This window comes from Pelophylax lessonae, assembly GCF_965119305.1.
Source record: "Pelophylax lessonae genome assembly, chromosome: 7".
NCBI lineage: Eukaryota > Metazoa > Chordata > Amphibia > Anura > Ranidae > Pelophylax > Pelophylax lessonae.
This window is the reverse complement of record NC_138774.1, coordinates 102,213,683-102,236,876: the sequence shown is the minus strand read 5'-3', so window position 1 is coordinate 102,236,876 and position 23,194 is coordinate 102,213,683. Positions and strand designations below refer to the sequence as shown.

Below are 23,194 nucleotides of genomic sequence, written 5' to 3'. Positions count from 1 at the left end.
ATTACTGTTTGTTTCTCTGTGCCTCTGTGCTGAGTGGGTCTAATGGGAGTGGTTTCATAAGTATCAATCAGCTGTGCACCTGCAGAGCACTAATGAGGAAATCTGCTGGATCTGCATCCCTTTAGACGTGTTCTTATTGGGAGTATCTTACCAAAAATGAAATTTTTGTTGCAGGGGATGACCTGTATCTTAGTGCAGACTTCTGGGAAAATCAGTGAGCCAATCACACAAGCAGGAAATTATGTTTCTGGGGTGTGGTCAGTACACATTCTGTGGACAGAACAGCTCCAGGTAGCCATATTGCATTGCATTTTCAGAAAATTACAGTGGCTGCAGATTAAAAAAAGGAAATGTAATTTTTAATAACATTCAATTACAATATGATTGTGTCGCCATTGTATATGGTATATTTTTTTCTTTATTTGCTATTTTTTTTTACCCATGAAAGTGGAGTTACTCTTTAAAGTTTTGCCTCCTTTATTAGCCAGTGCAGATACATAGGGGTTAATAATCACTCGGAAAAATCAGTAAAACATGGCAGCCTAAAACAGTAGTTGAGTCCAAGTTGTTTTAAGTGGCAAATTTGACCTCCTTTATCAAAATGGCTGATGTATGGCCTGTTTATTGTCCCATAGCTATTAAGCAGATTTATGCCTGCACTAGAAACAGTTAAAGAATAACATTTTAAATCTAATGCCATTGCTGTGGTGAAACACAAACAGTTCTTATTTCAAATACTTTCATAAATAAGGTCCAGAGAGACAGATGAACTAGAGTTCACCGAGCATACGGTTCACATAAACATGGCTCCAATAAGGTTTTCTGTTTTCTTCTTAGTACCTTGTAATGGATTACTATGTGGGAGGTGACCTGTTGTCCCTCCTCAGTAAGTTCCCAGATGGATTCCCTCCCCAAATGGCGATCTTTTACTTGGCTGAGATGATAATGGCCGTCCATTCTGTCCACACTCTGGGCTACATACACAGGTGAGTTAATCACCGGTGATCCCTGAGGGCCATGATATTGTTTCTTGAGTTGCTTCTCTGTTTCCCTGTATTTATGTTTCCATCTTCCTCAGGGATATCAAACCAGACAACATGCTTTTAAACCGATCAGGTCACATCCATCTTGGGGACTTTGGTTCATGTTTGAAGCTCAGGGACGATGGCACAGTAAGTCCTTCCTCTAGCTATGTGGTCTCCAAACTGCAGCCCGGGGGCCCAATGTGGCCCTTTGCTTGACTTTATCTGGCCCTTGAGGCACTATTCCTCCCACTGACATGAATGATGGGGCAATAATGCGTGCACTGACATCAACAATGGGGCACTATTCCTTTTACTGACACCAACAATGGGGCACTATTCCTCTCACTGACACCAACAATGGGGCACTATTCCTTTTACTGACATCAACAATGGGGCACTATTCCTCTCACTGACACCAACAATGGGGCACTATTCCTCTCACTGACACCAACAATGGGGCACTATTCCTTTTACTGACATCAACAATGGGGCACTATTCCTTTTACTGACATCAACAATGGGGCACTATTCCTCTCACTGACACCAACAATGGGGCACTATTCCTTTTACTGACATCAACAATGGGGCACTATCCCTCCCACTGACACCAACAATGGGTCACTATCCCTCCCACTGACACCAACAATGGGTCGCTATTCCTCCCACTGATACCAATGATGGGACACTATTTCTCCCACTGACACCAAAGACAGTACACTATTCCTCCCACTGACACCAAAGACGGGGCACTATTCCTCCCACTCACACCAGCAACGGGGCACAATTTCTCCCACTCACACCAGTGACAGGGCACTATTCCTCCCACTGACACCAGTGAAGGGGCACTATTCCTCCCACTGACACCAAAGACGGGACACTATTCCTCCCAATGATACCAATGATAGGACACTATTTCTCCCACTGACACCAAAGACAGTACACTATTCCTCCCACTGACACCAAAGACGGGGCACTATTCCTCCCACTCACACCAGCAACGGGGCACAATTCCTCCCACTGACACCAGTGAAGGGGCACTATTCCTTCCACTGTCACCAGTGATGGGGCAGTATTCCTCCCACTGACACCAGTGATGGGGCAGTATTCCTCCCTCTGACACCAGTGATGGGGCACTATTCCTCCCACTGACACCAGCAACGGGGCACAATTCCTCCCACTGACACCAGTGACGGGGCACTATTCCTCCCACTGACACCAGTGATGGGACACTATTCCTTCCACTGTCACCAAAGACGGGACACTATTCCTCCCACTGACACAAGGGGCACTAATAATTCCCTTAATACCAAGCCTAGGACATTGTTTACTCCCACTGGCCATGGTCCAGCCCCCCTAAAGACTGAAGGACCGTAAACTGGCCCTCTGTTTAGAAGGTTTGGAGACCCCAGCTCTAGATTGAACCTTTCACATTTATTGTTGTAATTAACTAAAACCTTTCACATTGATTGTTGTGACTAATTAAAATATTTTCTCTTTTCTCTAAGGTGTCCTGTTCTGTTGCAGTGGGGACCCCTGACTACCTTTCCCCTGAAATCCTTGCTGCCCTTGAAGACCATGGTTTATCTTACGGTGCAGAATGTGACTGGTGGTCAATAGGGGCTTGTGCTTACGAAATGTTCTTTGGGCACCCTCCTTTTTATGCGGAGTCTGTGGTGGAAACATACGGAAAGATCCTTCACTATAAAGTAAGGAAAATATTTTTTCTGCTTCTTAAAGAGGAAGTAAACCCTCCTCTAAAACTTCCACCTATAGGTAAGCCTATGATAAGGCTTACCTATAGGTACTGTAAATATCTCCTAACCATGTACCGTTTAGGAGATATTTACCTTACATGCAGCCAGTGACGTCACTGGCGCATGCGCTCTGAAGGAACGGCCAATCGTGCCGTTCCTTCAGAGCCCCGTACCGTGACCGTCGGCTCCCGTGCGCGTGCGCGGGAGTGACGTCACCGCGGCTCTGGCCAATCAGATGGCCGGATGCCGCGATCCCGGAAGACAGGCGACTGGACATGTCGCCCGTCATAGAGGTAAGCGAGCGGCACGGCGGGGGCTCGTTCTAAGGTAAGTATTTCATAATGAGCTAGTATGCGATGCATACTAGCTCATTATGTCTTTCTCTTTCAGGATGTAAAGAAAAAAAAAAATTTTCTCGGCTTACAACCTCTTTAATACCTTAAAACACAAAAGACATGCATCTATTTCGATTAGTGGAAACTGACAGAAAACAACTTGCTGTGAAAGTATTCTCTGTTCTTTTTTTTGGAAGCACAAACAGGATCTTATTCATTTTTTTACTTCCTCTTCTAGCACATAGGTAGACTAATGCCTCGTACACACGATCAGATAATCATAGGAAAAAAATCACTTTAGAATTGATTGCACGATAATCTGATTTTTAGTACACAGCTTTCGACAGCCGATCACGACTTTTTAGCCAACAAAATCCGAAGGCACAAACACGAAAACTTTTGTCGTACGATGACCTAGCGAACGACAATCGTTTAATCAGTACGCGTTCGCTAAAAATCAATAGACAAAGACCACGCATGATCAGAAACACGAAAATAACCCAGAAAAAGCCTTGCTTCCATTGTTTTTTTTTTTTGCACTATCGGATACGTAGCTACACAACCAGGAAGCTTTTCCAGATTTGTAAGAAAAAAAAAATCATACGTTTAGTACGCAGTGTTGAATTCGATATTAGTATCATGCAACAAAATGCAAATGATAAGTTGTCCGATTATCTGAACGTGTGTACGAGGCATGACGCAGAGGTGAACAAATACCATCATAAGAAAGCTCTATTTGTGGGGAAAAAGGACACCAATCTTATTTGTGTACAGCGTCTCACGACTGCGCAATTGTCAGTTAAAGTAATGCACTGCTGTATCGCAAAAAAGGGCCTGGTCATGAAGGGGGGTAAACCTTCCGGGGCTGAAGTGGTAAATAGCTACAGTTTGTTTTCTTGGGGAATAAGAGAGATGTATGGGGTTTGGCTTTTCCCATTTATACTTACCTAGATGGATGCAGCATCAGTCCGATGATGCATCTGTCCCCCGGCACCACTACACTGAGCACTGAGCAATCCAACACTGCCAATCGCTCGGTTCTGACAGTCAGCAGCCCTCTGCTCTGCCCCCTCCTGGAGGGCTGAGCTGTAGAGGGGCGTGGAGCGGCCGGTTCAGACTCTCAGCAGCTCGCTGAGAGGCTGAGCTGGGTGTCGGTCCAGGCACCTGACGGATCCCGTTTCTGTGGGCGTGATGACGCGGTGCCTGGACCGACATCTGTGACGTCAGCAGAGAGTGGACTTCAGCCCACTCTCTGCTGAAAACGGGTCACAGGAGTGCAGAACGATCTGCACTCCTGTGATCCATAGGAGATGTACAGCCAAAGGAGCTTTGGCTGTACATCTCCTTTAAGGTTTGAGATTAAGGTTTAAACCAAATGGCACTCACAGCAGTGTTATATGGTTTGTCAAATCCTTGCAACTGTCATTTCTGCTGGACAGCTTTGTTAACTTTGAATATGTGAAGAAAATACAAATAAAGGCATGGAAGAAAAAAAAAAAATCATACACTGAATACTATCATTACATGTATTAACCTGGTACTATTATCCTAATACATTTTTTTTCTATAGCAGCCCATAAGGCCCCATTCACACTTGAAAATAGGGCCATTTGCTAATATATGCAGGAGACCCAGCAGGGTTCTAATGATTAGCTGCAAGCGGGAATCCCCATTGAAAACACAACCGCTCGCATGTAATCGCTCATGGAATCATTATCGATCGCTGTTTGAGTAATAACCATGAATAGCAGTGGGAGCTGTCAGCCTTCTCTTTTTTTCAATGGAGCTTCCCACCTGCAGCTAATTGCATGAACCTCTGCTGGGTCCCCTGCCTCTTATCGCAAAGAGCCCCATTCACAAGTGTAAGGCCCCTTTCACACATGCAGACCGTTCAGATCCACGGACAGGCGGACCGTTCAGATCTGCCTGTCAGTTTTTTAGGCGGATCTGAACGAATGCCCCATGCATCTTTATGGGGCAGCGGATGTCAGCGGAGACATATCCGCTGACATCCGATCCTGTGCGTCAAATCCGGACGGATGGAAACCCTATTTTCCATCCATCTGGCGGATCGGATGGGATCAGATGAGAACGGGCAGGCGCAAACAGAGCGGAGATAGAGCTGCCATTCGCCTCTCAGCGGGGGATCGGCAGATCGATCCCCCGCTGAGAAAAACGGAGTCCGCCGACGGACTCTACAGTGTAAAAGGGGCCTAAGTGGGGCCTAAAATTTCTAGATGTTCCTCTGCTGTGTGAATAAATTGATTAGTTGGGTTGGCTCTGCTGGTCAGAATTTAACGTGTTACTAAACCCACAACAGTAAAATCTCTATGAGCAGTAAAGCATGCTTGGTATACCCACTGTGGAGCCTAAGGGGTTAATCGTCTGCATTGTGAAAAAGGCTGTTTGATCCTGTCTTCTTTGATCTGGCCCTTCTTCCATTGTCTCCAATCCATCTCCTTATAAGACAGAGCCCTGGGGACACTCTGCAAATGCTCAGTTTGGTGTGTATTGTTAGAGTTTTTTTATTTTTTTTTGGGGAAAGTGCATGTGATCAGCACAAGGCCAAACAGCACTGTCCAGACAGAAGGTCAGGGGTCATGCAGCCTCATAAGACAGCTAGAGGAGAATAAAAACTCCTCCTACAAGCTTTAACCAGACACTGATAAAAGTCACAAGACTGCTATATACTGCTGATGAGAAAAGGTATTTAGCAGTTTATATTTACTAAAATAATTGCATTTCCATGTCCTGTGTACTGTGGGAGACAAAATATAGTGAATGCAGGGTCCTGGGTTTAGTAACAATTTAAGGGTATGTATAGAGATTTAAATAGATGGAGTTGGGAATCCCTGGCCTATAGAATCAGAGACTGGGGTGTTAGGTGTCTCCAGATCATCTGACCGCCAATAGGCAAAGGATTTTTCACATAGTGTTACCTGATGTACTCAAGCAAAGTCAGGACAGACAATGCTGATTGTGTGACTGGTATGAAGTTTGCATTTATAGTGCCTTTAAATATGATTTTTTCTTTTTTAAATAACGCTCTTTTATCGCTATATGGTCAGTCTATCTCAAATCTGCCAAACTGGGCTATGAAATTGGAGTATACCGGAAACCACAGCAGAGGTAATCAGCCAGGAATATTGAATTTCGCCTATGACAAGAAAATAATTTATTACTTCTGCATACAGACAGTGACAGATAATATTGCCTTTGAAAGAAAACAGATGGAGAAGATAACATGAAAGAAAAAAAATCACTTTTGTTCTTTCTTTCTTTTATCTCAGGAGCACTTTAACTTTCCCTCCTCAGCCAGTGGTATACCACCTGAGGCTTTAAACTTCATCTCATCTCTCATCTGTGAGCGGGAGAACCGTTTGGGCATTGGCGGACTCCAGGATTTCCAGATGCATCCACTTTTTGATGAAATTGACTGGGAGGGTCTTAGGGACTGCATGCCACCTTTTATTCCTGAGTCAGTGGGAGCCACAGACACCTCCAATTTTGATATTGTAGAAGATCGGCTTTCAGAAATGGTCAGCGGAGGAGGCGTAAGTATGGGTATGATTTATCACTCTCTGATCAAATTTAAAGGGTCGGTCACTCCACCCTCAGCTGTAATGAAAGTATTAAATAAAGTGTGTTGGGTTGAATGTTCCACTGGATTCTTATGCCACCTTGGGAGTCTGGCTGCAAGATCTTTTTATCTGAGGTCCTATCTCCACTCAATAGTCATGGCCATTTTGAAAAGATTTACTGCTTTTTTTTATTTGTGTTATAATATTTTGTGTATAGAGCAGGAGATGTGAGGCTTCGTGATATGTCAGGGTGCATTTAGACCTGGGCACTCCAGAGGAGCAGTCTCATCATTGGTGACCTTGAGAGCTATAATGGGGGCCTAAAGGGACCAATCAAGTTTTACCTTTCATTTTATGGAAAAGCTAACACAAGGATTCTGACTGGTCGCTATGAGCAATACGTTTTGTACATATTTACGTTTTAGGAATTTTTAATGAATGAGCCCCTTTGTGTTCTTCTATGGATCAAATGATTAGTCTAAAAAAATTATAAGGAAGCTGTAGATGTTGTTTCTTCAGCCCAGTCAGGAGGAAACTGTCATTAACCCTAAAAAATGGTTTGGAAGTTAAAATGATACTAAACCTTAATTTTTTTTTTTTTTTTTAAATAACAAAGAAGTTATTTCTACCTGCTCTGTTCAATAGTTGTACACAGTGCAGCCCCAATCTTTTTCTTCTGGGGCCCCCCATCAACACTCCTGGCTCTTCCCTGTTGCAAAGTACCCTCCCTAGCAAGCCTCTTGCTAGGGGGGTACTTGTGCAGGCTCGCTTTCGAGCCCCGCTGCCTAAAGCCATAGACACAGACAGCAGGGCGAAGCTGCTCCCTCATCATAGCATTTCATTGATAGAAGCAGAAGCCAATGTTGCAATCAATTTGCCCAGTGGGGAGGTAGAAAGAGGAGACAGTGGATGCACAGTGCTGGATCGAGATTGGTCTCAGGTACGTAAAAGAGAGGGCTGAGGGGTGGGGGTTCTTGGAGAGAGAGAATGCATTAGGTTAACAACCTTAAACTAATTGTTAACAATCACCTTGTAAAACAATCCATTCAGTTTCGAACTGAAATGAAAGGAAAAAAGTTTTGTGTATAGATATAAAAAAACATTATGAATACTTTTTTTTATCTTTTTTTCCCTTTTTATAAGTGATCGCATTCCCTCAGTTCTCAGCTGCATAAGAGCTGGGGGGTGTCAGCATAAGTCTGATCATTGGAGGAGAGCAGGCTGAGTTCCCAGCATATCTAGAGAACTGTCCACCGTGTGTTCTCCTGCTTAGTGTGGTCATGTTTTAATAGGAAATCAGGGACTGACAGGAACACCCCCCTCCCCTTCACACAGCACATAGGTACAGAGGTGAGGCTGTCAATCACAGGTTATGCCCTCCCCTGTCACCATTTTTCTCTTGGTGTCAAGCAAACGCGTCAGAAGTGATTCATACAGATAGCAGAGGAACGGAGGCAGTGGACAGAAATTACACTTAGTCCTCCAGACTGAGGCAAGCACATACTTTACAGGAATATGTTTTGTTCATATTTCATGTCTGAGGTTTACATCCAGGCTTTTGATTATTAACCACTTGCCGACCGCCGCACGACTATCTACGTCGGCGGTCAGCCCCTCACAGGCAAACTAACGTAGGGCTACATTGCTTGCTTGTGAGGGTCTAGGGAGCGAGCGCGCTCCCCCGGAGGCGTGCTCCCGCTCCCGCGTGGTCACGGACCCCCCCGCGCGTGTGACCAGCGGACCCGATGTCCGCCGGCCACTCGGCGATCGGCGGGGGAGAGGGAGAATGTCAGGCAGCTTGTGTAAACAAGCTGCCTGTCATTCTCCTCGCTGCAAAGACACTGATCACATGGATCTACTATGTAGATCCGTTGATCAGTGTCCTTACAGCTGAAGCCACAGCCAATCACAGTAGAAAGCACGCCCCTAGGGACACACACAGCCCCTCCCTCCCAAATAAAGTTAACCCCTTCACTACCAGTGTATTTTTACAGTAACAGTGCATATATATAGCACTGATTACTGTAGAAATGTCACTGGTAACCCCAAAAGTGTCAAAAATGTCAGTCAAGGGTCCGATCTGTTCGCCCCAATGTCGCAGTACCGCAAAAAAATCGCAGATCGCCGCCATTACGCGTTAAAAAAAAAAACAACAAAAATGACAAAAATCTTTCCCTTTGTTAGTAAACGCGATAACTTTTGCGCAAACCAATCAAAATACGCTTTTTGCGATTTTTTTTACCAAACATAGGTAGCATAAAACAAATTGGCCAAAAATGTTAAAAAATTTAGATTTTTACATTTTTTTGGGGGGGAATTTCATATAAAAAAATGTGAAAAATATTGTTATTTTTGCAAAATTGACGCTCTTTTTTTGTTTATAGCGCGTGATCAAAAAATCGCACAGGTGATCAAATACCACCAAAAGAAAGCTCTGTTTGTGGGAAAAAAAGGACGCCAAATTCGTTTAGGTACAGCGTCGCACGACCGCGCAATTGTCCGTTAAAGTCACGCAGTGCCGAATCGCAAAATACCCCCTGGTCGGAATGGGGGTAAAATCTTCCGGGGCTTAAGTGGTTAAACCAAATTGGTGAGGTTGCTATGGGCAACATAACAAGATCCTTTTTTTGTTTTATGAATACATTCAACAGGATTTTTATGTTTTCAATTCTCTGAATACAACATGGGTTTGCAGAGCTTTCTACAGCTCAGAGAATTGTATTCAATGTAGTTCTATTCTGTTAGTTCACATCTGAAAACGTTCAGAAAAGATCTGACCCCCAAAGACCTTTTTCACATCTGATAGTCACATATACATGCAAACTTTTAACTTATAGAATTTCAAAGGCATGTACTATGCAAAAACCCTTGGAGCCACATATATGTAATCGAGGTAGCAACCAAATGGCCATTATGGGTGATTTCTAGTAGAGATCGAGTGATAATTGGCAAAGCCGATATATCAAGGGGCGATATGCACTTTGCCCAATATATCGAAATCGGCCCCGGAGGTTACCGATATTTTCCATATTTCGGAAAAGTGCTTGTACCAAAATGATGCCGGCAGCTAGAGGCATCATCCTGGTACTGGCGTCCATAGCCGACGATCAGCTGTCTTGTAATGACAACCGATGCGGCTGAGAAGCCGCTCGACTCTCATTACAAGGAGTGGGAGGGGACGTCCCCCTCTCCGGCCACCTTCCGCGGCTCGCCCGGGTCTCCCGTCCCACCAGGAGACCCGGGCAACCAGCCTGCACGGCCGCCGAAGACCCGATCAAAGCCGCATTCGGCTCTGACCGGGTCTCCATGTAAAAACCCAGAAGTGATGTCATGACATCACTTCCGGGTACTCAGCGCCAAATTAAAAGAAACTACAGCATTCAAAACAGCCAAACTTGGCGTTTTGAATGCTTTTAAGTGCAGAGGAGGGGTTTGGGGTATTTTAGACCCCCAGATCCCACCACAAAAGTACCTGTCAAGAAAAAAAAATATTTTTTTTTAAATGTACAAAAATATCCGATTTAGCCGATACCAATATATCGGTATCGGCAATGAAAAACCGATATCGGTCGATCACTAATTTCTAGTCATGTTGGCTAGTTTTTTGCCTTCGCCAAAATTGCTGGAATAGGACCTTGGGCATCTATTATATTAGGATGTGATGAGCATTCTAGGTGCCTTAGGACCATATAATTGCAGCCCCATACAATTCACAATCAAATATTTCCAATTTTTATAGAAAACCATGAAAATAAAATGCTACATGATAATTGGTATACGTTTTTTTACCCTCCAGAATAATGACAAACAGGCCTCATGCTGTCCTGAGCCACCACCTAACTGATGGCTTTGGCCTGTGTCTTGGGCTGTTTTCAGTCTGTAGACATTTTTATACACAGGGATTGCTGTCTTCTGCTTTGAAGCCATAAAGCAGACTAATTACCTTTCTGCATTCTTCTGCATGTTATTATTGCAATGGCCATAGCTGGAATAAATTTACCCTGGGCTGTTGTCAGCTCTTAAGCCACCCCCCTCTTTAAAGAGATCATTTATTAGGGTCACTGTAAACCAACATTTGTGTTTTGTATCTGACACGGTTTGTGAAACATTTCTGCAAGATTTGAAACACATTGTTTTAAAGTTTAAATTAAATGGTGCAGGAATCAGATTGCATGGATGTGAACACCCATGGGATCCGATTCCAGTGCGGACCATAAAAAGGGTCCTGCACCATTTTGGTGCAAATGCGGTGCAAAATTCAGCCATACAATTTGTATGGCTGAATTTGCATTGCACAGACATCGCATGTGATCTGCACAGCAGTGTGGTGCAAATCACATGCAATGTCTAACATCGCAACAGTGTGAACCGAGCCTGAGTCTGATGCAGCAGTAAACTCTTGGCAAATCACTCATATGAGGGTGGCAGATATTACTGAAACAATGTTTTCAGGTACAGGGACTGTTCATGTGCATTGTTTATGATTGTATGATGATCTTAATTGAAAACTTTTATTGGGAGCAAACTTTTGAAAAAGTCAAAAAACTTGCAGAGCTAAAATTGACTTACTATAAATAGCACTAAAATGCAGATTTTTTTTTAGCATCTTCATGATGCTTTTGGAATCCTGAGCTGTGGGCAACCACCTGTTTTCCTCTGAACAAAAGTGAGTTACACTTTTAAATAATTAGATAATGGTCTTCAACCAGTGGTGGATCATAATGGTGGATTATTATGATCCACCACTGGTTAAAAACCTTTATCTAATTTTTTTAAGTGTAACTACATTTTGTTGAGAAAAAAGCAACCCCCCCCCCCCGAAGATTTACGTACATTGCAAGGTTTTTAACACTTTTTTTTTTTGGCAAATCTGTACACTTTTCTGTTCTGAAGAACAAACTGTTTGTTCCACTATACACTTGCAAGACTCCTTAGTGGGTCTGCACTAATTATAACCATCTGGTGCACTTTCAGTGGTCTACTGAGAAAAGTTGCAGTGTTTGCATATCTTCACAAGTAATTCATCTCTAGGGAGTATCTCACCAAAATGAAATTCCTATTACAGAGGACATCTAAAATTTTAACTTGTATTTCAGTTCAGACAGCTGAGAAAATCAATGAGCCAATCACACAAACAGAAAATTACATTTATGCCGGTGTTTTGTAAGCCAACTGTGTACAGAACACCTCCCGGTTGCTATATTGCATTGATTTTTGTGATGATTTAAGAAAACTACAGTGGATTAAAATGGAAAGATCTTTTTCAATAACATTAAATTACAAAATGGCTTGTGGGGCAATTTTATATTCTCTATATTTTTTAAACTACAGTAGAATTCCCTTTTTAGCCATGTAAATCAAGTATCGTTCATTTATAGCATAATCTCTATAATGATACTTGTTTTTTTCAGGAGACAATCTCAGATGTCGGGGACAGCTCCCCTCTCGGAGTCAACCTCCCATTTGTCGGCTACTCGTATACATTCAGGTAAGCACAGCCACTTAAATATAGATGTCTCTAGAAATATTCCATCACATATTTACAGTATGCATGCCAGTAAAAATAGACGTATCATGCTGGATACATATTACATCTGTTATTTCTAGGGAGGACAGCAGGGAACATGTTTGGGGAAACATGAAAAACATCTGTGAATGTAAATCAGAATCAACATCAGACCATCAGAAAATGAGCCCTAGAGATGACTTGGTGAGTCTTTTCATGATCTGCTATATTAAAATATGTAATAAATATCTAGAATGTAATAGTTCTTAATATATTACAATTTAATGTAAATAATTCCAGTACATGTATACAGTCCACTTCTTGCTTAGTACACCCAACATAGTTATTGAACTTTACTGCTTCTCTTATCTCTACTGACAAAGTTTTGTCAACATACTTGCAGAAAAAACTGTTTGCTCTGCAGGTGGCTTGCCCTGTATATATATATATGTATATATATATATATATATATATATATATATATATATATACGTATATATATATATTTTTTTCTTTCCACAAAAGCTTTATTGAACATACAAGATATGCTTGATCCAAAGATGTGTTTACAAAAAGAACTCAATCACAGTACAGCGGGTGTAAAATCATTTCAGGATTAAACATAGAATGTGTCGGCAGATAAGAACCATTTGGCCCATCTAGTCTGCCCAATATATCTGAATCCTATGAATAGTCCCTGGCCCTATCTTGTATGAAGGATAGCCTTATGCCTATCCCATGCATGCTTAAACTCCTTCACTGTATTTGCAGCTACCACTTCTGCAGGAAGGTTATTCCATGCATCCACTACTCTCTCTGTAAAGTAATACTTCCTCATATTACTTTTAAACCTTTGCCCCTCTAATTTAAAACAGTGTCCTCTTGTGGTAGTTTTTCTTCTTTTAAATATGCTCTCCTCCTTTACCGAGTTGATTCCCTTTATGTATTTAAAAGTTTCTATCATATCCCCTCTGTCTCTTCTTTCTTCCAAGCTATACATGTTAAGGTCCTTTAACCTTTCCTGGTAAGTTTTTTCCTGCAATCCATGTACTAGTTTATCAAGAGAAATATACAAAACAGAGTATAGCCAACTATACCAGTGATTAGCCATAAAGCCTCAGTGGCTGTTAGGGGCTCAGCCGCTTCTCATCATAGTTTACCATGACATACATTGGCGTCCATATGCTGCAGCCATAACCGACAAAGAATCAAAATGGGATGTGAAATATAGATCAACTGTCTATCTTCTAACTATCTTCTATCTGTCTAACTATCTTCGGTTTCAGAGCAGATCCTAAAAGTGTGGAAAGTCCACTCGTCTGATGTCCCCGATAAAAAAACAGTAGGCAGGTGTCATTTGATAATGTATAAAGCATGCCCAAGTTTTCAAAAACTTTGAGACCCCTTCCTACGAAATGCAAATCAAATCTTCCATCTCAGATACTCAGAATGCACATTCTGGCAGTGTTGATTTTGTGCATAGCCAAAGATTTACAGTATAGTTGAGTTGGCATAGATGAGAGGTGAAGAAGGTATTGAGCCAGGGAGAATTCTACTGAGAGTGTCGAGACCATCCACCACCATTGTATGCAGTACTTGCTGAAACTGCTGAATCTTTGGGCAGGCACACCAAATGGGAAGGAGTGAGCCTTCTTCCTGCTCCCAATGCCAACATTTTATGTAGGTGTTCTGTACCAAAGTGACCAAAGTTTGTATCCATTTTCTTGAATCAAGATATTCAATGTTCCTTTATGAACCAAAGCATTAACGGTCATCCATTCACCATCTGGTAACCCTTGGCCATGATCCTTCTCCCAGGGCAGGCAGGCTGTCCCCCGCATTGCCTTGTAGGTGCCGAACTGGAATTGGTAAACGAAAGATATGACATGTCTTTCTGACCGTTGTCAAGAACAGAGTGATTCAAAAGAAGTCAACTGGCACAAATAGGATAGATGGGCAGTAGAGTATGTAAAAAAATGGGGAATTTGGATGTAGGACCAGAAGGAAAATGTGTTAGGGGGCAAGGTTGATGCCAGTGTTTCCAATTTAGTAAAACATCCTTGCTAGAAAAAAATGCTTAGTGAGTATCTCATTATGGGGCTATTCCGTAGCCAGAAAGGATTGTGTTGTCCAAGGAGGAAAGGCGGGGTTGCCCCTAACAAGAGTGAGGGGGCTGGGTATGGAGGAAAAGAAAGTGGCCTTGCAGCACTCTCAGAAACTCAGAAGGGTAGTTCCTATCGTTAGGTGGTCTAGTAGAGATTCTGGAGTATGTTTGGTGCTATCCATTGTAGGCAGCCTAGGGGAAGTGAAGAAAAAACATTCTTTAGACCTGCTCAGTCTTTGACAGGATGATGGAGCCTCCAGTCTACTATTCTTGTCAACTGACAAGTAATAAGTAAGTTAGTTGGGTCCAACTTATAAGGGGGACTGTCCCCTCCAAATAAATTACACACACATCGTCTTGTAGGCAGCAAAGAAGGCTGGAGATAATTGTATTGGGACAGTCTATAGTTTATATAAAAATCTTGGTATGACCATGATTTTCAAAATCACTGACATACTAAACCAGGAGAAGAGGGGCTTGTTTTACACAGTTAAGTCATGTTGCGCAATCTGTAGTTCCAGGGGAAAGTTACTTGTATAACGTTCTGACAGAATGACTGGAAGTTGGATCCCTTAGTAGGGAATGGCCTCTGATTGCCACTGAAAGGGGAATGTTCCTTTAACATAGTTGGACAACCCCTGGGGGGGGGGGGGGGAATAGTCAAGGCATAATATATCCAATAGTTAATTTTGTGATTGAACAACCTTGTCTCCAGCAGGAACTGTGGTGTGGCACTGTAACTCAGAGTCAGCCTTTCTTCTCTGCGCTTTGGTCCCTTCCTGGGGTAGTTTATAATAGTCTCTTCTGGTCTGGGTTAAACTACAACAGCAGCAACTCCATTGACAGGATATGAGGCTCAGTTCTCTCTACTTCTTGGAAACTCCCCTTTAGAAAAATATCAAGTCCTCCAATCTGGGGTTTCTGACTCGCTCTCTGTTTGTTTATTTTATAATGTTCACTCTTGACAAATTTAATCTAACTAAACTTAGTGGCACTGATGGAGGAACCATCATACTGATAATGTTGAGAGTCTGATGTCTATACTCCGCTTTAACTCTAAGCCCTATTTGATTATTATATCTGTAAATGCAGACTTTATTAAAATGGACACATGCATATGAAAAGTAGCTATATTTTCTTAATGAGAAAACTGAAAATTTCCAATCAAAAACTTACCGTAAATTTTCTTTCCTGATGGACTTCATGGCAGCATACGTATGGGTTAACCCCGCCACCACTCCTCCCCTATAGAACCCCACTCCCATAAATCTTTGCTCTGAGCCAGAGGCTCCATAACTAGCTTACTCATGGCTCTGGGAAGGAGCTCATCAGGAAAGGAACGGTAAGTATTTGATAGGAAATTTTCAGTTTTCCTGACAGACTCCATGGCAGCATAGGTATGCGAAATAACTAGCCATACACACCCAGGTGGGCAATAGCAGAACAAAAGAAAAGGGTTTAATTGACACTGTCAACTGACAGGATTTGTAAACCAAAAATTAACAGAAGATAAAGAGGCAGGCTCTACACAATAATGGGCCATAAATGTATTGATCGGGAACCACAAGGCCGCCCTTACCGATTAAATCTGGAACCACATGCTCCACAAATCCTCCCAGGATGTGGAGACCCTCCTGGTCGAGTGAGTGGTCACCATCCCCAAGGAGCCAAGCCCTTGGCTCTCTGAGCCTGTCAGATGACCCAGACAATCCATGCCACAATCGTAATAGATGAGGCACATTTCCCTTTGTCCTTTCCGGTAAAAAGTATAAACAGGCCTTCTGAAGCCTGAAGGAATCCGGACCCTTTAGATTTAACTTCATAATATCTGTGAGATTCCTAGAACCAAAGGAAGCACTGCTGAGAGTCAAACTCAGGATTTGCTGTTTACTAGACATGCGCTTTAACCAACTAAGCCACAGCGCGACCTCTCCCACGTCTAAAGGATGCAAGTTAGTACTCCAAAGGTTGGCAGACAATTTCTTGGTTCCCAAGAAAGACTGATGTACCCTTGGAAATTGAGTCAAGCATAGGTAAAAGCACCGCTCGAACTGAAGAACGTTAAGAAAATTTCTCCATGACTAGTGAATTATTCTCTGAGGCTTTTTTTATGCTGACGTGATAGCCAGGAGAAAGGCGAACATGACAGAGAGGCCTTTAACAGAGACAGCCCTAGAACACTCCGCTCCATTTCCCGAGAGGGAGGTCTTAGGTCTGAACCTAGTTTCTCCCTTGAAGAGAATTGTTGGACAGGAAAAGATACCTAGACCTGGAAACACTTGTGAAGGCCTATAAAGCTGACACTTGTACTCTGAAGGAGCTGATCAATAGAGCCAGATCTAAATCCGACTGGAGGAAGCCCAGAAAATGTAGAACTTCTAGATCAGTACATGATCTGTGAGCAGCAGACATGTATTTCACAGACTTTGCTTGTGTTCACTCTCCTAGCATTCGAGAGAGAGAGAGATGACTCTAGGGAGCAGCCGAGGACCTCCAATCTCAAGAACAGGACCGTCCAATGTAACCTTGCTGGACATGGATGCAGAAATGCACCCAGTGACAGAAGGTCTGGCCTGATGAGAAGGGGAACTGGGTTCCAGTAGCTGAACAGTGCTAGCAAAGGGGAACCATGGCTTAATTGGCCAATAAGGCATCACTGCCACTACCTCCACAACTTCTGTTCAGGGTTTTCGTAGAAACCCAAGGATGACCAGGACTTGAAGAAACGCACAGGACCTGCTTCATTTCCAAAGACCTGTCAGGCCATCTGCACCTGAATAACCTCCACATGTAGAGACCTTTCTTTGTTGTCCCACTGGACTCTGGAAAAAAGTTTGTTAGCATATTCTGGACCCTGGGGAAATAAGCCTGTAAGATGTAGGCTCGATTCTTCTGACCCCAAGACATAATTGGCTTCGCTTCCTGTAATAGAGAAAAGGCTGTGAGTCCCCCTTTGTCTTTTAACGTAAGAGACCGCCTTAGTGTTGACTAGCCTAAGAGCACTGGCACTTCCTTTGTTATATGAAGAAATGCCTGTAGGGTGCAGATGCCATAGTTTCAAAATGCTCAACACAATCTTGTGAAATTGACAGCCCCACCTGCCTTGAGCTATCCCCAACAAGAAGCAAGCTCCTCCCATCCCATATTGGTGGTAAAGAACGTGATTGTGAACCAGGAAATGGGGCAATGGAATGGCAAAATGAGCCAGTTTCTCCATTGCAGCCACCAGTGGACTCACTCTCATGACTGAGGTTATGTAGATGACCTGAATTCTGCTTTCTGGCTCCCACTGCTGGAGAAAAACCTTCCAGAATGACTGCGTTCTCCGGAGTGTCCACTTGATCACCGGATCTGTAGACACCATAGTGTCGATCATTTTAGGCACTGAAAGGAGCGCAGGTGGGAAGAAGACAGGGCCAGGAGTATTCTGTTCCAGAACATCGGGATCCAGAGACAAAGCAATGGTCCTCTTGATTATATCAAACTGAGCCCCAAGGCACACAAGAGACAGAGTGGGCTTCAGGTGTCTCTTTTCCAGAATCAGCCGCCAGCTGATATTTGCAGAGCAGCTGCCCTCTGTCTTGGACAGTAGGAGAAGAACATCCAAGTAACTATGCAGGCGTATGCTCATTGCTTTGATAAAGACCTTAACTACCATAAGATCCTTAAAACACACAGGGTGATGTTGAAAGCCCGAATGGTAAACAAGCAAGCTGGAGATGGTCTTGACCTACGGCGCACCGAAGAAACTTGCGTAAGTCTTTTACAATGGGCACATAAAAGTAAGCATCTTTAGTTCTATTGGAAATGAGCCAATAGACCTGGCTGGACCCCCTATGAATCAGGGACAAATTTTCCATCTTGAATTTCTTCCTTTGATGAAAATTGGTTTAGGTCTAAAATCGGCCTCCGCAAGCTGCTCCTTTTCATGACCATAAAGAGAGGTGAGTACATGCCCTGAAATCTCTCGCATCCTGGGACTGGCACAGCAGCACTTTGCAACACCAGTGACTTTACGTAATGCAAGAGTATATGCTTCATTTTACCTCAGAGTGAGGCAAAATCCGTGGAAACAAATCCGAGATGAGGAGGACTTCGGAAGGACCATGCGTGTCCTGAAAAGACCGCTTTGACGTTCCAATAGTCTGAGGTTATGGTGCTGACCTCAAAGGGATCTTACACTAGGCCTGTTAGAGGCTGGATCAGCAAGCCCATGCCCCAGCCAAAGTACTCACTTTGCCGTAACTGACGGGAGCAAAACCCACGCCACTATGCAGATGATGTCAATTGGAGCCTCACCATGGAAACCGACACCAGCTTCAGCTCCTGCACTACCAAGTTTCTCAAAATGCTCTTGAATACTGCGTCCGCATTCTCCTTCCACGTTTCCATCACTTTATGGCCACAAGAGCCCAGGCTGACTTTCAGGCTATTCACTGCATCTTCCAAGGAAGAGCGAAATGCTTGCTTGCCTCATTAATGCCTCAACTAGAGAGGCAGCCTTTAGATGCTTCACATCCTTATCTCTGAATAGATAGAGCTTGGCCATCTTGCTCAGAGGGGAGGTATATCTTACGACCTTGCTCCACTCATCCAAAATTATGTCCCTTATTTCCGTTAGGAATGGGAAATTAGAACGCTCTCTCTAGAAGTGCTTAAATAACTTCCTTTTGCTTTGCAGGAGACTCTACAGGTTCTTACTCGTGTAAATGCCCCCTCCATTGTCTTGACCACGAGTGTCACAAAGGCAAAGGGACTCATCACGCTCTGCCTCACTTTCTGAGGTCTTCATAGATGAATGGCTTGATTAGGACGGTTCCAGGTTCTTCCTGGCCATTCCAAGTGGGAGAACACCCCGATACAGCTGTTGGACTTTGCGTGTGGCTTGTACCCCACTCTTTAAGAGTTTTCTGCACTACACGCCTCACCAGAGAATCCATTTGCTGAAAATCACCATCCCCTTTTCCAACCGCTTGGGCTTAGTATGGCTCACACAGAGACCTTGCCCTCTGGGACCTAAGTCCTGCATCCCCAGCAGGCTCCTTCTTTGGAGCGGCTGAAATGGCAGTGGATGTGGTGGAGGATTCAGAGCTTCTGCTTTGAAGACTGGACCTTGATGGTGACCAATGACGACTAAATCTGGAAGAAGAATATTAATGTAGTGACCTAAGGAGGTCTTTATCATCTCGTGCCATGTATTGTCAATCTGACCTAGAAGGACTTAGGAAAAGGGTTAAAAACCCCAAAAGATTGCCCAGGCAAGCAAGGAAAGGAAAGGGTTAAACACACCCTCTCATCCCCGCTACACAAGGGCTGGACACAAGGGGGGGGGGGGGTAGTGATACCTCCGTAGTGTGGAAACTGCACAGACAGCCAATCTGCACAGGTGATAGAATCATCAGGATCACACAAAAACTCACACAGGCAGCACACAAGGGTGTTATTGCAGAGCATACAGTATACCTGTGATAATTGTACACAGCATTTAGGGAAACTGCTGCAAAGTGCCCACAGAGCAATCCCAATATTAACAGTACTGACTGGTGATTGAATTTCTCCACTGTAATGACACTATCACCGCCCACAGCGTGCATGCGCTGGGTCCCTGGGCAGGAGTAACCCAGGGACGCCAGGCCGGAAGAGAGAGCGGTGGCTTGGAACGCGAATGCAGTCCAGCCGCCATAGGCTGGAAGACACTAGAGCAAGGGCAGAAAAACAAACACACACAACTGCTGCCATGGAATATGCAAAATAAAAGTGTATATCACCGCACGCGGCACCGCCCGCAACCATGCCTGGATCCAAAAGACGCTGCTGCATGGGCCCAGGGCATTTATGGCCACCTGCTAATACCAAGCCTTTTAGGCCATACTGCTGCTTTGCATGCCAATGGTCAAGCTTAAGCTCTTCGTGGCATCGCATCCATCATCCTTCTCCACCCCGCTAAAAGCTGGGGACTGCTGGAGATTTCACATGGCACCGAATCCATCGCCCTTCTTCACCCCGCTAATAGCTGGGGACTGTAGGGGCTCCACATGGCACTGAATCCCTCGCCCTTCTCCACCCGGGTAATAGCTGGGGACTTAAAACAAACACTATTGCTGCGCTCAAGGTAACATAAGAACAATGTAAATTCAGCAAATAAACATTTGTGGGTAAAGCAGCCACACTAATCCGAAATGTGGCAGATTAAAAAAGAATAAAAAATTACTGTGGCGCTAAACCCGCTTAGTAACAGTCCCAAATATGAGAAAAGCAGTCCATATCAGTCCGTCTTCACACTTTAAGAAGAAATTCCAGAGTAGAGAAATCCACCACCAGAAAGCACTCCAGCACCAATACTTCTTACCAGATGTAGTTGATCTCCATAACAGAGATCACATTGCGCATAACCGGTAAATCTCAGAAGGCTTCCCCCAATGTTATCCGATGGGCTCACAGAGTGGTGTGGTATGCAAAAAAAAAAAGGACATCACATAGCGCAGACTGCTTTTAAGTCTTTATTCCTACTCATAAAAGGGTACTCACAGGAAGAAGGAAGATATCTCGCATGTATTACAGATATGAGACCTCCCTGATGTTCCTGGGCGTCTTGGCCACGAACCACCAGAACGATGGCCGCTCTGTCTCCTCCACACTTGCGACACACGTCACCTAGCACGCCACCCGACGTACGTTTCGTCCTATTGGACGTCGTCATGGGGTGTGGCTACAAGGTGTACCAGTGCCTCTTATAACAGCGGAGGAGAAGTAGGTGGCCGGAAATGAGGTATGCGCTCCACAAGTCCGGAACCACCCTACAAACTGGAAGAAGAAAGGGAGAAAAGCATCATAAGGAAAAAAAGGGAAATAAATCCAAAAATATCCCGGCTAATACTTCACCCTACATTGTGGATAGAGCCCGAACCTGGAGTTAACCTGGAAGGGGCACACAACAATATTCTAAAAGAGGATAAATATCCACTATACAGTAAAAAGCCGCGGCCTGGGGGAGACAGCGCCATCTACCGGTGCCCGCCGCCAAGAACATCACAAAAACAAGGAGGTCTCTTAATACAATGACAATCATAAAAAATGCATAAAATAAATAAAATAAATTACATACAGTGAATAACCGACATCAAAGGTTAAAATACCACACTATTAAAATGTAAAAAATCTGCATAAAAATGTCCCATATTGCACAGCAAAAGGAAAGGCCCCAAAACTAAGAATTATTAATATGGGCATTTAAATCCCATTCAATATTGAGGCCCCGGGGCGTATAAGATTTAAGCCTATAGATCAAGCTCGTTTCGAGCTTGGATACTCCCCTCTTTAAATTACTCCCCCTCCAGTGTCCCGAGAACTTGTCTATACCCAGAAACAAGGTGCCACTGGGGTCTCTATTATGACACTCATCGTAATGCCTGGAGAGGCTATGCTTGGGAAAGCCCTTGACTATGTTGGCCACATGCTCCTTCAATCTCACATGGAGCTCCCTGATGGTGCGGCCAACATAGTCAAGGCCGCATGGACACCTCACCAAATACACCACGTACCTTGTGGTACAGGATATAAATGGTTTTATGCTGAAGTCCTGACCAGTGGACCCAGACTTAAAAGTATCCACACGTCCTCTTTTTCTCCACATTCAGCTTGCAGATGGCACACCTCCTACACTTGTAAAAGCCTCCCATTTGTTGAAAAAATGATTTTTTTTTAGGAGGGTCCCTAATATTAGGAGCAATCTGTAGCCTTAAGGGGGGAACACCCCTATATATGACCTGAGGTTGTGGAGGTAAAAGAGAACCCAACACCACATCATTCTTCAGAACATGCCAATGGCGCCGAAGGATATTCTTTACGGAGAAGTGTTGGGTTGAGTATGATGAAAAAAAGGCAAAGTCAAAAGGACGTTTGGAATCCTTCTGTCTCGGCCGAAGGAGATCCTCTCTCACCCTGGAATCAGCTTTGGCCAGGGTCTGACTCAAGAGGGATTCATCATAACCCTTCTCTCAGAATCTTTCCTTCAGAATGGAGGCTTCCTGCAGAAAGTCTTCCTGACGTGAATAGTTCCGCTTCAAACGCAGGAACTGACTGACAGGAACGGACTCCAACCATGACCTGTGATGACAACTCGTGGTGTCTATGAATCCGTTCCTGTCAGTCGGCTTGAAGAAAGTTGAGGTCACAATCTGACCTTCCTCAATTCGGATTTTGAGGTCCAAGAAGTGAATCTCCCTAGTACTTGATTCATAGGTCAGACTGATTCCTCTATCGTTATTATTGAGGGTCTCCATGAATTCAATCAAGGAGTCCCCTGTGCCGTCCCATAGGAAGAGGATGTCGTCGATGTACCTACGCCAGAGCACAAGCTCCGGCCTAGGCACACCCCAGACGACATCCTCTTTCCATTTGGCCATGAACAGGTTGGCCATACTGGGCGCGAACTTCGCGCCCATGGCCACCCCCCTGTTCTGCAGATAATAAGTGCCGTTGTACCAAAAATAGTTCCGGGACATTGCGTAATCCAGAAGGGAGATGATATAATCCCTCTGAAAACTCAAAAGACTTTCAAGCCTCAAATAATGTGACACTGCCTCTCTGCCATGTTGGTGTGATATTATGGTATACAGTGACGAAACGTCCGCTGTAACCAATATGTAGTTGTCCTGCCAGGTGATATTGCCAAGCTCGTTGATCACCTGCATAGAATCTCGTAAATACGAGGGCATTTTTACCACAACAGGCTGTAGGAAATGATCAATATATTTGCCCACCCGGGAGGTAACGGAGTCAATTCCGCTAACTATAGGTCTCCTGGGTGGGCAAATAGGGTCCTTATGTATTTTTGGCAAGAAATACATAACAGGTACCCTTGGAGCAGAAGGCACTAGGAAAGCCTTC

General features: G+C 43.9%; 1 protein-coding gene across 5 annotated transcripts in view; it reads left to right on the top strand.

The window, feature by feature from the left end:
• The window catches only part of DMPK (DM1 protein kinase), a 99,759-nt gene that overhangs the window by 64,186 nt on the left and 12,379 nt on the right, over positions 1 to 23,194 (top strand). For all 5 annotated transcript variants that reach the window (XM_082263147.1, XM_082263149.1, XM_082263148.1 and 2 more), the window contains 6 exons: positions 838 to 986; positions 1,079 to 1,172; positions 2,531 to 2,731; positions 6,405 to 6,668; positions 12,107 to 12,183; positions 12,303 to 12,405. In XM_082263147.1, the coding sequence (XP_082119273.1) occupies positions 838 to 986; positions 1,079 to 1,172; positions 2,531 to 2,731; positions 6,405 to 6,668; positions 12,107 to 12,183; positions 12,303 to 12,405 (888 nt within the window). The remainder of the gene's footprint in view (positions 1 to 837; positions 987 to 1,078; positions 1,173 to 2,530; positions 2,732 to 6,404; positions 6,669 to 12,106; positions 12,184 to 12,302; positions 12,406 to 23,194) is intronic.